The sequence below is a fragment of the Pimephales promelas genome, chromosome 1 (assembly GCF_988280905.1).
Source record: "Pimephales promelas chromosome 1, fPimPro1.hap1.1, whole genome shotgun sequence".
NCBI classification, from domain to species: domain Eukaryota; kingdom Metazoa; phylum Chordata; class Actinopteri; order Cypriniformes; family Leuciscidae; genus Pimephales; species Pimephales promelas.
This window is the reverse complement of record NC_142769.1, coordinates 22,800,740-22,815,333: the sequence shown is the minus strand read 5'-3', so window position 1 is coordinate 22,815,333 and position 14,594 is coordinate 22,800,740. Positions and strand designations below refer to the sequence as shown.

Genomic DNA, 14,594 nt, shown 5'->3' with positions numbered 1-14,594 from the left:
AAACCTTTATTATTTTCCAGTTTTTGTATGGCTAATTGAAACCCTCTTGGCTCTATAGTCAGATAAAATTGGGAGAAAGCATAGAGAGAAAATGTGAGCATATTTTCATTTATATTACAAAGATGTGGAGAGAAAAGGCTTAAGGATACACTCAGTGATAAAAACTCTACTTTTCTGCAGTTGCACTGGAGGGGAGCCATTAATCTTTGACCTGGAAAGTGTGTGTGTGAGTGTGAGTGTACGTGTGTGGCTAGAGACTTTTGCAAGTGTGCAAAATAGTAATATCTCAATATGATGATATTTAGTATTCATAACAATGCTTTGCAATGACTGAAAAATGCTTCTCTTGAGGTGGCTTTCACCACGCATAATAAATGAGACGGCAGCAATAAAACAGGTCGGGCAACAACAGCTTGTGGCTATACATGATGTATGAAAACAAACATAAAATGTTAGCGGCTACAAAACCAACACGTTTGACTTTCTTGATCCAAAATAACGAGAGAGTGCCAAGCATTGAATGCTCAAAATAAAGGATTTCGATGCCCTATAAAACAAACTGAGATTTGTACACAGCAATGAAGTCCAGAGCTCTTACCATATAGAGTGACTGTGGCAGAAGTCCAGCGCAGAGATGATCTGTCTGAAGAATTTCCTGGCCTCTTTGGGTGTTAACCTGCCCTTCTTTACCAGGTAGTCAAAGAGCTCTCCACCTGACACATGCTCTAGAACCAAATATCTGTGGAAAACAAGCAGGAGATAAAAAATCCTGATACTCAGCAGCTATGAAACTCCCAGGGCAGATCTACTACCATGTCAATATACAGTATACACTCTTCAGCAGTTCTTCAGGGGTTCTTTGCGGTGGTCATGGTGCTATATAGCATCACTACCATTTAAAGAACCTGTTAAGCCCAGTTTGGTTCTTCAGCGGTTCTTCAGTGGTTCTTCAGTGGATCTCTGGGGTGGTTAATGTGCTCTATTGCACCTCTTATGGTTCTACATAGCACCATTTGATAAAGATAAGCTAAGATAGTAAGATAAGCTAAGAAGTAAGCCATAAGATATGGCACTTAAAGTGGTTCCCCTATGATTGCAAGCCAATGAACCACGTTTAGTGCTATATAGCACCATTTTTGTTTAGAGTGTACACTACTTTTTTTTTAAATTAAAAAAAAAAAAGTTTTTGAAATAAACCTCTCATTCTCACAAAGGCTCCATTTATTTCATAAAAATATAGTCCAAAATGTAATATTGTGAAATATCATTACAACTTAGATTTTCTAATATACAGTATATTAATTCCTGTGAATTTTCAACATCATTACTCATGTTTTCAGTGTCACATGATCCCTCAGACATCATACTAATACGCTGATTTGGTGCTCAAGAAACATTTATTATTATCAATGCTGAAAATAGTGAGTGGTGGTGCAATATGGCTGCTGTAAATATATAAAATATAAATTTTGATATTTTGATGTATAAAAGTAAAGAATTAGTTGTGTTGCTTAACAGTTTTTTTTTTTTTTTTTTGGAAACTGTGATGCTGAATATACAGTTCAAAAGAACAGTATTTATTTGGAATAGATAATTTCTGTAACAATGTAAAATACTTTATTGTAACCGAATGAGTTCTTTATTGAACCGCTGTGTACAGAGGAGGGGGTCCACTGAGACCTATATAGTGAAAATGCTACTAAAAAAATAATAATAATAATAATTCCATTACAAACTACTGTATTTTATCAACACACCAATTTGAGTAAAAGCCAAAATAAATAATTAAATGATTTGATTAAAAACTTCAACTACACCTTCACACCATAATGTTTAAAATTCTGTTCACCTTCTGTGAATGGAAAAAAAAGCCCAACATTTTCAATATAGTCTCAGGCTGTATTGCATTTGAGTGAATGTGTAAATGTTTGCAAAATATCTTATAAAATATGCAATCGCCCTGTCTGATGGGCAAACACATTTATGTCATACTCATGCACTCATGTATTCATGAGATACATGCAGACTCCTGTTCACATTTCAACACACATACAAACACATTCACTGACACGGCAGACGCCTGATTTATTAGTCGATTAAAGGATCTTCTCATGCGATTACCTGTCAGCGTTATTTAAATTAAGGATGGATTCATACTTGATTTGTGTGTGTAAAAATGTTCATAGGCAAATACTTTACGAGTGTGCGGGCCATACATCTGTGTCATCTGAATATTAAGAAAACAAATTCCTCAGCTGCATCTATGGTGGCTCCTTTATCAATTATTGAAAACTACATTAAGCCCAGCCACTGGAGCGCGAGCACATATCCGGGGATATCAGAGCCTCTGCTCTTCCGTACAGATTTAGCAGGCACTGATACACACTCAGCTCATACATTGCATGGTGCATGGATAAACAAAAGTGGTGTATACTCACAAATATTTCTTATTTTCGTAGACGTCGTGCAACTTCAAAACATGTGGGTGTTCTATGAGCTTCAGAATAGCTATTTCTCTCTCTACCTGTAGAGACACAGAGATCAAAAACAATTAGTTTTATACACACTAGCATGAGGTTAGAGTCAAACAAGAGAAAGGAGACATTTACAATAACAACCTTTGCTTAGTCTGCTGGCAGAATGATGTTGTATGGTATTATCTTGCCTAGCCATGCCTAATTAGCATCCCACCACTTTCATTAAGTGGTTAACCCATTAATCACACTTTGGCAAAGAAAATAAACAAGAAGACAAAAGCTATAGAAATACACCATTACAAGATGCCTATGATGAAGAGTTCGGATGAATGATAAGTGGACAAGACTCTAATTGCATTAGTCTTTAGAAAGGCATAGAGAAGCATGATAAGGTGAAGCATGATCATAGTTGTCATGAACATTCCCACATTATACAGACAGGTGCATGTTGTTCACCAAAGTGTCAATGAGCGTGCACTCTTGCCCCTGCAGGAAAATCCATCTCTTGTTTCTTTGAGGGAGCACCAGAAATAATTAGTCTTCATTATCGGTGGGAATATGGGAACAGCTAATATGGATAATCCCACACTAATGAAAGCTACATTGCAGAATTCAACGCTGCATGAAGTCTCCCATCACACACCTGCTCAGAGACTAACCTTGTACAGTGTCGAAGTGAACCACAATCCCATTACATTTAATCAGCTTTCCTTTGTACTAAGCCGAGGTGTTATAAACAGAATTATGAAAGACGTTGTGGTCAGGAGGAGAGATGGATGCAAAGAATCAGAATTAGTCTTTTTGTAGTGAATAATCATGTTCTTTTCCAGGCTACACAGTCGCTGTTCAGGTAAATAACATACTGTAACACACCCTGTCTTGCCTTCTTCATGTTAAAAGTTTACAATTCTAGTCCAATTTTGTTCACACCTCTATTCGTTCCTTTATTATTACTATTTTCCACATTTATGAAAAGTTTTGGTCATGCTTTATTTTAAAAAACACATATTCTCTATAACTGTTGCCTCATAGTCCTAATTTACTGCTTATTACTAGTTAGTAAGGTAGTTGTTACCTAAGTTTAGGTATGGGTAGGATTAAAGGCCATTGCACACTGAGTCCAAAATTCGCATACGAAATTTTCCACGTTAAAAAAAAAATTCGACCACCGCCTACCAAACTTTCGTCCGTCATAAAAAAATCGGATTGGGTCCGATTTTCTGCGTTTTTCGCATACACAGTCAGCAATTTGAGAGATTTTTTGACAATTCAGGGCCGGGGGGGAGCTCGTTCCGCACATGCGCAGTCCTTTCAGTTTCGGTTTTCAATTCGATCAAGTGTTTACATGTTCTCTCAATCGGATTAGAAAAGGAATAAACCTCCTTTCAATCAGATCAAAATTTCGGATCCATTAAGGTGTGATTGAGCAGCCAATTCGATAACTAATGTATTATTTGGGAACAATTTATACATCTGTTCTGCGCTCGCACGCACGTGTGTGTGTGTGTGTGTGTGTGTGTGTGTGTGTGTGTGTCAAGCAGCAACATTCCAATCTGAACCATGAAGCCTACCCAGAAGTGCGAAAAACTGCAATACATCAAAAATCCACTAGAGGCCGGTCCTAAAAGGGAGCAAATGTCCATTTACCCCATGTTAAAATGTCAGTTTTCACAGAATAAATTCATGTTTTTACAGTTTGGTCTCATGTACTTTTATTATAATCTTCAATATCCTCGTGCCTGACAACTGTTTTCTAAGTCGTTAGTTTAGATCGTATTTAAAATGTATGACAAATAAGGGCGGTTAACTTTGATTGACAGCTGATAACGGGCTGCGCCGAGTGGAGTTTGACGTCTCGGCCATGATCTGACACAACACATCATACCACCTCTGTATCCTTTCTGAACATTTGTATTTTGTATTTCCCAAGATTTTCCAGTATGGCGCCGCCCATACCCCCCATAAACAGCCTCAAACCCGTTCTTCATAAAGTTTGGGTGAAGTCACAGACGCTTTGTCCATATTTTTTACAGTCTATGGTGTGTCCATATATACCTTAGACATAGGCTACTGCCAGCCTCTGTTCAGGATCGATTGCTTCACCGAAATTGGTGGTCTTCTTTTTTAATATGTGGCTCCAGAATCCCTAGCAAAGCATCAAACTGTTCCACTGACATTCTGAAGTAAATTTTGAATCGCTCCGGATAAGTTTGCAAATCCTTGATAAGGAGGTGGAACTCTGTCCTCTCTGATCAATTTCAGGATTGGATGGACCCAATATTTTATCTTTCTTCTCTTTTCAATAAGAGAGAGGGTTAAAGGTTTAATAAATAGGCATCAGTGTGCAAGGTTTCTGTGTGTGACGAATTTTTAGGCTGACGAACACGAAAAAACGCATACAAAAATTTTGGACTCAGTGTGCAGTGGCCTTAAGAGTGATAGAATAGGGTCAAGCAGAATAAGGTATTAATAAAGTATGTGCTTTATTAATACAGTAAGTTGGCCTGACTTCGTCATACTCATTTTCTTGTCGGAATATGAGTCTGAAACTGCTCCGTAGGGCTTTGATTATGAGGCGTGTCTTAACCAAACCAGCAAAAAAAAAAAAAAAAAAAAAAAAAACTCTGCACTCAATTGGATAGTCGGACAGACCTACAACCAATCAGAGCAAAACAGTAAGTTAACTACTTTGCACACAGTTGTCAATTACATAACTTACTTATTTTAGAAGTAAAATAGCGAGTGTTGCTTATTTTACTTGGTCCTCCATGAGTGTGACCAAAGGAGAAACCACAACGACCACAGGCTTTTCATTACGTCCCATCTTCTTAGCGACCGTCAGAGCCAGCTGATAAGTTACAATTTTCCCGAATCATGTAGGAAGGACGGCAAAAATATATTTCCAATCGACAAATGCCTTGATTGCAGTTTTCTGTTTGTCTATTAAATTGAATGCGCTGTCGATTTATTTTACAACAGACGCAACAGTGGAATCTATACGTCTCAATTCTCCAGCTGCAGTCATCTTTTAGGGAAACCAGTTAAGCGCTCTTTGATAACGTGATGATTACGTCTCTGCAGATCATCTGTCCATCATCGTATAAAGCCCGCCCTGGCAATTTGATTGGCCCGATCATTTTTTTGCCAGATTATAATTACTCCTCAATGGATAGAGTCCAGACCAAACTTGCTAGTAATACGTGCTAATAATAATTAGTCCCCAAACTAAAGTATTGCAGAAGATTTAACCAACATCATAATACACTAAATATGCACCTGGAATACATTTTAAAAATATTGAAGAAGGTCCCATGCATTATGGACACTTGTTAATGTTTTGTTTTCTTCACAAATTGTTTACATTAGTACATTGCAAATAAAATATTAAAAAATGAAATGAAATAAAATCCTTGCTTCGAGTCAGTGTTACTTTATTATAGTTTTTATTTATAGTTTGAATTTTTGTATTTTTATATATTTAATTTTCATTTCAGTTAGTTCTAACTTGTGCATTTCTGACATTTTTATTAGTTTATAAGATGTACAGTATATGGTTTGTCCAGTTTTAGTTTATTCCAGTTTTACTTAAAAATATTTTATTTCATTTAACATTTATTTTATTTCACGTAACAAAAATGTATGCTTTTTTAATGGTTTCAGTTGCAGTTAACTCTAAAAACCAATCCTGGCTGGGATAGGCTCCAGTATTCCCACAACGCTACACAGGACAAACACTTTGGAGAATGGATGGATGGATGTAATATAAAATCATACGTTTTACGGTAAAGAAATCCACAGGCACAGTTTATTTCTCTGCTATACTTAATTCAAGCCTTCAGGGCAACGTAAGATCATGAGAAACATAAAACAAGTCAAGTGACACCAGACTTTTGACTGGTAGGGTACATATACACCATCAAAACAATCTGATACGATTACAGACGGAGTTATATTCAAAAGCACGGGCTAGCATGTGAAAGCAAACACAGACACACAGATCTTTCTTTGGGCTCCATCACCCTGATACACACACACACACTATCTCTCTAACCATGAGGCTGTAGCCTTTCTTCCCCACATCTCTTATGTCACTCCAAAACCAAAACATGGCCGACCCAAGAAAAGAGAGAGAGAGAGAGAGAGAGAGAGAGAGAGAGAGAGAGAGAGAGAGAGAGAGAGAGAGAGAGAGAGAGAGAGAGAGAGAGTCCTTTTCTCAATTTATCACCATCAAAGCCCCAGTTCTTCAAAGGTCTTTCACCTGGACTTCTGCAAAAGAGCAAGAAAAACTAAATAAATAATGAAATATTTCCTTCTTTAATCTACATCACGGTCTCACTGACTCCCTTATATATAAATCCCTGTCATGGCAACCTTCTCTCATCACTTCTCTTTCATTTTCACATTCTCTCTTTTACGTGTTTTTTTTATTATTATTATTATTTTTTTTTTATAGCAGATGGCTTTGAGCTCTGCTTTCATGAACTACACAGAGAGAGAGACAGACCTTCTCCCTGATCTATCACAGAACATGGTCTTTCTCATGGGGTTACACAATCACTGTAATCATTCAGGGGCAGGATGCTTGTTTCTGCTCCTGGCAGAGACTTTGATTATTCCCTGTGCTATCACAGCTAGTTTCACCTGCATTATGTGTCCATGCCAATTTGCAATGAACAAACTGCTTATGAAGCATCTTCTCTACCGAGACCCTCAATTAATGTGTGCTCGAATTGAGCGCAAAGGCGAAACACTTATAATTAAATGGAACAGACTCGGCAGAATCAGGTGAAATATACCCGTCTAATATTAGCCTTTTGAATAACAGGACCTTCTAAGCGGTAAACCCCCCAAAAATAAGGAACAATGACATAACAGTGAGTATACAGTATGTGATTGATTGAACAGGTTAGGTACATTTTTTTTTTCTACAATGACTTTTCATTGACTTCTACTAAGATATTTTCAATCCCCAAACCATTTAAAATCCTTTCTGAAATTTAACATGATCATTCTTCAGAAGAACATATTGTGAGGAACTGCTTTTGCCCATACAACAAAAAGTTATGGGCCCACCATTAATTTTAGTATTATTTTTAAGGCAAGGGTAGTTATTATCCAATAACAACATTGGACCCCACTGTCTTTCATTGCATGGACAAAAAAGAAGACTTTTTTATTTTATTTGCATATCCTCTTTTGAATTTTGCTGAAGAAAGGAAGTCATACAGTTTTGGAACGATATGAAAGGTGAGTACATAATGACAGAATTGTGACCTATCCCTTTAAGAAACTATTTATACCTTTATTAAGCATTAAGCTTATTTTCTAATCAGTGTATGTACCAGGTTTTACACCAATCTATGGACATTGGGCCATCACAATGCGGGCAAAACGTGACCCATGTGCGCACACACGCAAGCATGCAGGCTCACACACACATCCATCTGGCATGTGAAAAGCTATGCTGGCACAGACAGGAGGAGGGAAATGCAAACACACAACATTTACCTGCACGTCAGATCTCTGCCAAACAGCACTCGTGATCATAGGATAATGGAGACTTCAGCTTATCAACAAGCCCCAGTATACTGTCTGAATCCAGATGAGTTAAATCAACTCTAATACAGAGTTAACACTTACAGCAAGTCAAATAAACAAATACAGCGGCAACACACCGGTATTTGTTATGATTTTAATGATCCAATAAAAATACTACACACACACACACTCCTCTGATTATGCGGACGGATAGGAGCCGAGCAGTGATCTGCATCATTCCTCATTATAAAAGAGGAGGCCGGTTCACCTCAGTGCCCTTTTTCATTGAGTTTCCATGTTTAACAATTAGCACCACTGTAATAGCATCTTTCTTGCCAACAAAAGTGATTATCAAGTGATTAATTTCCCTGGAGAGAAAGATTTCAGTTTGCGTATGACCTAAAATTACAAGGTTAAATGGCCACAAGTCATAGACATAAATGGCATTGATGTATTTGGTTTCAATTGATAACACGGAAGGCTTTAGACAAGAAAGATTTGTCATTTCTTGACTGGCTTTGAGCAGAGAAGGAAAAATGAATGACTAATCCTGGATATTGAAAGAGCAGAAGAGAACAAGAAATGTGTTAAAGTGTGTGTGTATGTGTGTGTGTGTTAGAAAGGCTTGCAGAGTACCTTTTTTTTTCTTTTTCAATTCAGATTTAATTAAGAACATTGCCATTTAAATCAGAATATTGAACAGTGTATAATTCAACATGCCCTAAACAAACAACTTTCAACCTCTGCCTTTGTTAATGGATTTAACTTCATTTATTATGCTCAATTATTGTGTGATTTCAGGTCGCAGATGGTGTGTTGATGCATGTTAATAAAACTGCACTTGTGGGGATGGTCACACAACACACAGCAAATGAATGAAGGGAGACCGAGCTCATGTTCTAACATCTGGGACTGGGACTGGGACACAACTCCCATGTATTTGAGAGCACTCCGATTTTACCATATTTAGCATATTTACATTTACATTTATTCATTTAGCTGACGCTTTTATCCAAAGCGATTTACAATTGCTATATATGTCAGAGGTCGCACGCCTCTGGAACAACTAGGGGTTAAGTGTCTTGCTCAGAAACACATTGGTGTCTCACAGTGGATTAGAACCTGGATCTCTCACACCAAAGGCATGTGTCTTATTCAATGTGCCATCACCACCCCAAATTAACAACACAGCTGTCTGTTTGTGGTGGTTAAAGGATCTGGTTATGTGTGTCTTTATAAGTGTTTGAAACAATGGATTTTAATTGGCTTTTAGCAAAATTGTGTGTGTGTGTGTGTAAAGAACTCATGAAGTGATGATGAGTTGGAAGAGGAGGTGTTTGTCTCGAGAGTAAGTGGGATTTGATTATTCTATCCAAACTCTCCAATGCCTACTAGCCGGGCAGCCCTCGCAGCCCTGGCAGCCCTGGTACACGCTCACGCACACACACACACACACACACGTTTGGGTTTCCATGCTTTATGGGGACATTCCACAAAGTACAAACTGTATATTCTATCCCCCTACACTAACACTAACCCTACCCCTAAACCTATCACAAAAAAAAATTTTATAAGCTTGTTTCATCATTGGGACAAATAAATGTCCCCACAAACTCAAAATTGTCTGGTATTACCATTGTGGGGACGTTTTGTCACACGCAGACACACATTGAGTTTTAACTTTTTTCATGAGGACTTTCCAGACACAGACCTGGTTCACAAACAGGGCTTAGATTAAAATTGCCATAGAAACAAAAAACAAAAAAACAAAAAAAAACATTACTGGTGTGCATCTTGAGACAAAACAATGGCACTGACATATTTTAAGATTTAAAATAGCTCTTACAATCAGCTATTCAGTTAAAATAGCTCCAACATGCATTTTTTGTCTTGGATAGTTTAAAGTGATTTTAAAGGGATAGTTTACCCAAAAAATAATATTACCTTCTACGTGTATAATAATTATTACATTCCATAAAATTATAAAAATACAAATTATATTCTAGGTGTATATGACTTTCGTATTTCAGACAAATACAATCTGAGTTATATTAACAAATGTCCTGGCTCTTCCGAGCTTTATAATGTAATTTAATGTTTTTATATACATTTATATTCATCCATATTAGTTTTTTTTTTTTCATTTTTCATGATTTTTTTCATAACAGAACATCACGCAAAGAACTTGCAGTGTTAATTTCTTCCTGACGTCCATTTTCAAATAAACAGCTCCTGTTTCGTGCATTGATTTGAGTCATTTCCCATTCCACTCCTCGCATGTGTTTCCATGATGAAATGTGGTATATCCTATACGTTTATTTCTTCTGTTACACACAAAATAAGTTATTCTCAAGAATATTGGTAACCAGACACAGTTGGCAGTAGCCACACAACTAGCATAAATGAGTACATCTAAAATAAAAGATCAAGTATAGTATACAAAAATTATTTTAAGTTATATGAACTCTCTTGTAAGTGTACACTACTAGACATGCACTCGTTAGTACTACATATTATTCCTATTTCACTTTACTCAGTTTTTCTTAAGTGCAATCGGTTTGCATGCTTTTTTCAAGTAAGCTGTACTAATTGGATTTTACAGTGCACTCTTTTTCCTACTATATGGAAGTCATTGGCTATCAACTGTTTGATTACCGACATTATTTAAAATATCTTTTTTTGTGAAAGAAAGAAAATCATACAGGTTTGAAACCACTTGAGGATGAGTAAATGATGAATATATATACAGTATATATATATATATATATATATGTATATATATATATATATATATATATATATATATTAGGGCTGTGCAAAAGTTAATTGCGATTAATCGCATCCAAAATAAAAGGCTGTGTTTACATAGTATATTTGTGTGTGCTGTATATAATTATTTTGTATATATAAATACACACACATACATGTATATATTTAAGAAAATGTGTTATTCCTATATAAAATATTTATATTTATATAATATAGATTATGTATTTATATATATATACAGAATTTAAGCGCAAATAATTCTTAAATATATACATGCATGCATAGGTATTTATATATACAAAATAATTATATACAGCACACTCAAATATATTATGTAAAACAGACTTTTATTTTGGATGCGATTAATCGCAATTAACTTTTGCACAGCCCTAATATATATATATATATATATATATATATATATATATATATATATAGTTAAGAGTTCAGAGTTCAGATGCAAAAGCCTCTAAGTGCCATTTGAAATTTTCTTCTAGAATGATCATTTTTATCAAGCTTGTATATTTAAGTTCAGTGATTTCACTTAAATGGCAATGATTATTACCTATTAATTGTTATTTAAGTGAAATTACTGAACTTAAATATACAAGTTTGATAAAAATCATTATTAAAGAAGAAAATTTCAAATGGCATTTAGAGGCTTTTGCATCTGAACTCTTCATATATATATATATATATATATGAAGCCAAATGATCATGAGACCCAAATAAGGTCAAATAAAATTATTTTTTAACAAATAAACGCAATTCCCTCATTTAAAGGAAGTAGAGTTCTGAACTTTTCAAGTGAGCATTTAAAATCACATCAAATAAAATAACTTGAATCAATTTAACTTTTATAAAAATGCTGTAAGATTATAGGTGATTTCATTATTTAAAGCTCTGGAGTTTTTAGCAGTCTAACAAAATTCAAACAGACAGACAGACAGACAGACAAAATGTCCATATTGGTGCACCCTACAAAAATGAGCAGCAACAAGATGCTACTGCCATTGTAAATGTAAATAGTGATGCCCCACCTCAAACATTTGGATACAGCAGTCATGTTGGAAAAGCTATAATCAGCCAAGAGCACAGAGACTAGCTGACCTCAAGGGTTTAATCGCTGTCAGCGTGTGAGCGACTTTACACAAGGCACGCCGTCACCTCTCCTTCTGCCAGTTCCCTGATCTATTTATCATTGATGTCTTTTTTCCTCCAATCCATCTTAATTCCTCAAGCTCACTCACAACACACCAACTTCCCAATTAAAGGAATGGAAGAGTAGCAGATGAAATAAACCATTAAAAAAGCGGAAGGAAAGCACTCAAATCACGTTTCTTTAATAAAGATGGAGATTGTTCTGTAGCTGCGTTCCTCCTGGGAGTTGCTGTGGCTTTGTAACTAATTAACTCAAACACATGTGGAAACAGACACTTGAGCACGAGGGGGGAGGAGGGGGTTAAAGCAGCAGACCTTAACGTCTCACTGAAGGCTTAGACGAGGAGCGCTGGGAGGCATATCATGGCTTAGCTAATACCTCCAGAGACACACCGTACAGGATATCGGTGGATATTAAACACAATTGCCATCCCTCGGTGATGATAGCCAATCCATCTACACGACCAACCAGCAGCTGTGGCTCAAATCGGATCCATCAGGTGTGAGTAGGTCTGAAAATGTCTGGATAGCAAATGAGTGAACGCTCAGTGGGAAAGTAGGAAAAGAGAACAACAGGGAAATAGGACAATGAAATACACAATTAACGGTAGAATTTCTGTGCCACCACCAGAACCAAATTTCAAATATAATGAATATTTCAAACCCAGGCTCACTAGGGAGGGGAAAAGTGCCTGCAGTGACATTTCTGCAAAATAATGCTGGTTCTTGCACAATTCACAACACTTTCCAAGTGAAATGTCTAACTAACAAGCGATGATTGGGGCTAGGATAAGCGTTAAAGTGTGTTTAGTTTTATCAGAAACAGATGAATGTGAATCTGCCAATATTTCATTGTGTTGGTTGTTCTACATATCAGTTCAGAAATGAAATTTCCAATGACAAGGTTAATGGTCACGTTAATCACTTCTGAAAATAATGCACAATACCACCTGCACTAAAACCTGCCCTACACCAAATGTGAGATAAAAATGGACATGCCATTTTAACTTGCTTCAAAAAGTTTAAGCTCTTTAACCATGAGTCATGACTCATGTTTCATCGGACTCAAACCAAGGACTCTGCATTGCAAGTGCAATGGTGAACAACTGATCAGTTTAAAATGTAAAAAAAAGCCATATAAACACACTGTAAATGATTTCTGTTGTTTTCACAGGATTATACTGTTTTTCTCAACAGTTTCTTACTGTATAATCTATGTACAGTAAGTTACAGTAGATTTAGTTGTTTTCACAGTATTAAATTGTTTTTTCAACAGTTATGTACTGTGCACACAGTTGACAGTATGTTACTGTAGAATTGCAATGCATTCTGGGAAATTATCAGTTACTGTTAATCTAAATACAGCAGTGCAATTGACCGCGAAAAACACCACACACAGTTCCACGGGTAAAATTGCTAGCCTACTAATGTTATTCTTACATTTAAAATACAAATGTAGCACTGGTTGACCATTAACAGTCATAATTTATGACATAATTTATGTCAGTGGGGTGTGCATGAGAGCATATTTGACTTTGGAAGAGTTTCTCTGTCGTGTCAGTGGTGCTGCTGTCTTTTCTGCCGACCTGCAACTTCTTCATCTGGTAAGTAATAATTCTTATAATGTGTATGCAAACGGATTCTAGCTAATAATAACTTTAAAGTTATTTAGAATAGCTGACCACGATTTCTATATTCAAATTAATATATTCTAGACATTTTAATATAATATGTATATGATAGGCTACTCTTCAATGTAGCCATTTGGGATGTTACTGTAAATTCAAATACATTAGTACGAAATGACCGCGAAAAATAAACACAACAAGCTGCCATTTTATGAAGAACTCTTCAGTTCCCTTCCCGCTGTAAGAACACGCAGGCCGTGCATCGCGTCGCTGTCGGTCGGCAACGTTTTCGCCATACATCTGGTTAGTAATTCATATTTTTATGCAAACCATATGAGTTAACAGATTACCGTTAGAAAGAAGTGGCCGCGGAATGTTCGATAACGTCTGTATAAGTCAGACGCGGATTTCTTTTATGTTGATAGCCTTACTTGATTAAATGTGATTTTATTAACATATATTTCATATGTAACTTCTTATACGGTCAAAATGGTCTAATCATTTTGTTATTTACCACGTTAAGTCGGTGGAAGCGCCTGCACGTTCATTATTTTATGACTTACAGGGGTTAGGAATTGATAATCGATAAATGTATCCTGAAATCGGACATCCAAGGTTAGGATTCGGATTTATTGTTATAAAATTAAAGTGCCGATTCCTCTTATTGATTTTTTCACGCTTATTTTCGTGTAAATCCTGACCTGGCGTTCTGCCATTATAATGTTAGCTACCTCAGTGATAAAGTTGGACCGCGGAAAGCGCCCAAGGTGTATTTTTGTCCAAAATACAAAGCTATGTGTGACATTTACAGTATTTGTTGTGGTCTTTGTTAATCTTTGGTTATCATTAACGACACATACACGAGGGAGTTAGCCTGGTGTTGAACACTTTACTAGCGAACTTAGAATCAACAACAACAAAAAAAACCCGGGTCATACCAACTACACAAACTGCCTGGGGGTGTTCCGGTAGGAACCATTCACTGCATATACTACAGTATTGTCGGCTATAATATCATTTT

General features: G+C 36.3%; 1 protein-coding gene across 6 annotated transcripts in view; it reads right to left on the bottom strand.

Moving 5' to 3' along the window:
* Positions 1 to 14,594, bottom strand: part of brsk2b (BR serine/threonine kinase 2b) — a 167,713-nt gene that overhangs the window by 61,020 nt on the left and 92,099 nt on the right. For all 6 annotated transcript variants that reach the window (XM_089129333.1, XM_089129338.1, XM_089129340.1 and 3 more), the window contains exons 3-4: positions 2,439 to 2,524; positions 599 to 739 (exon numbers count right to left, since the gene is read on the bottom strand). In XM_089129333.1, coding sequence (XP_088985459.1) covers positions 599 to 739; positions 2,439 to 2,524 — 227 coding nt within the window. The remainder of the gene's footprint in view (positions 1 to 598; positions 740 to 2,438; positions 2,525 to 14,594) is intronic.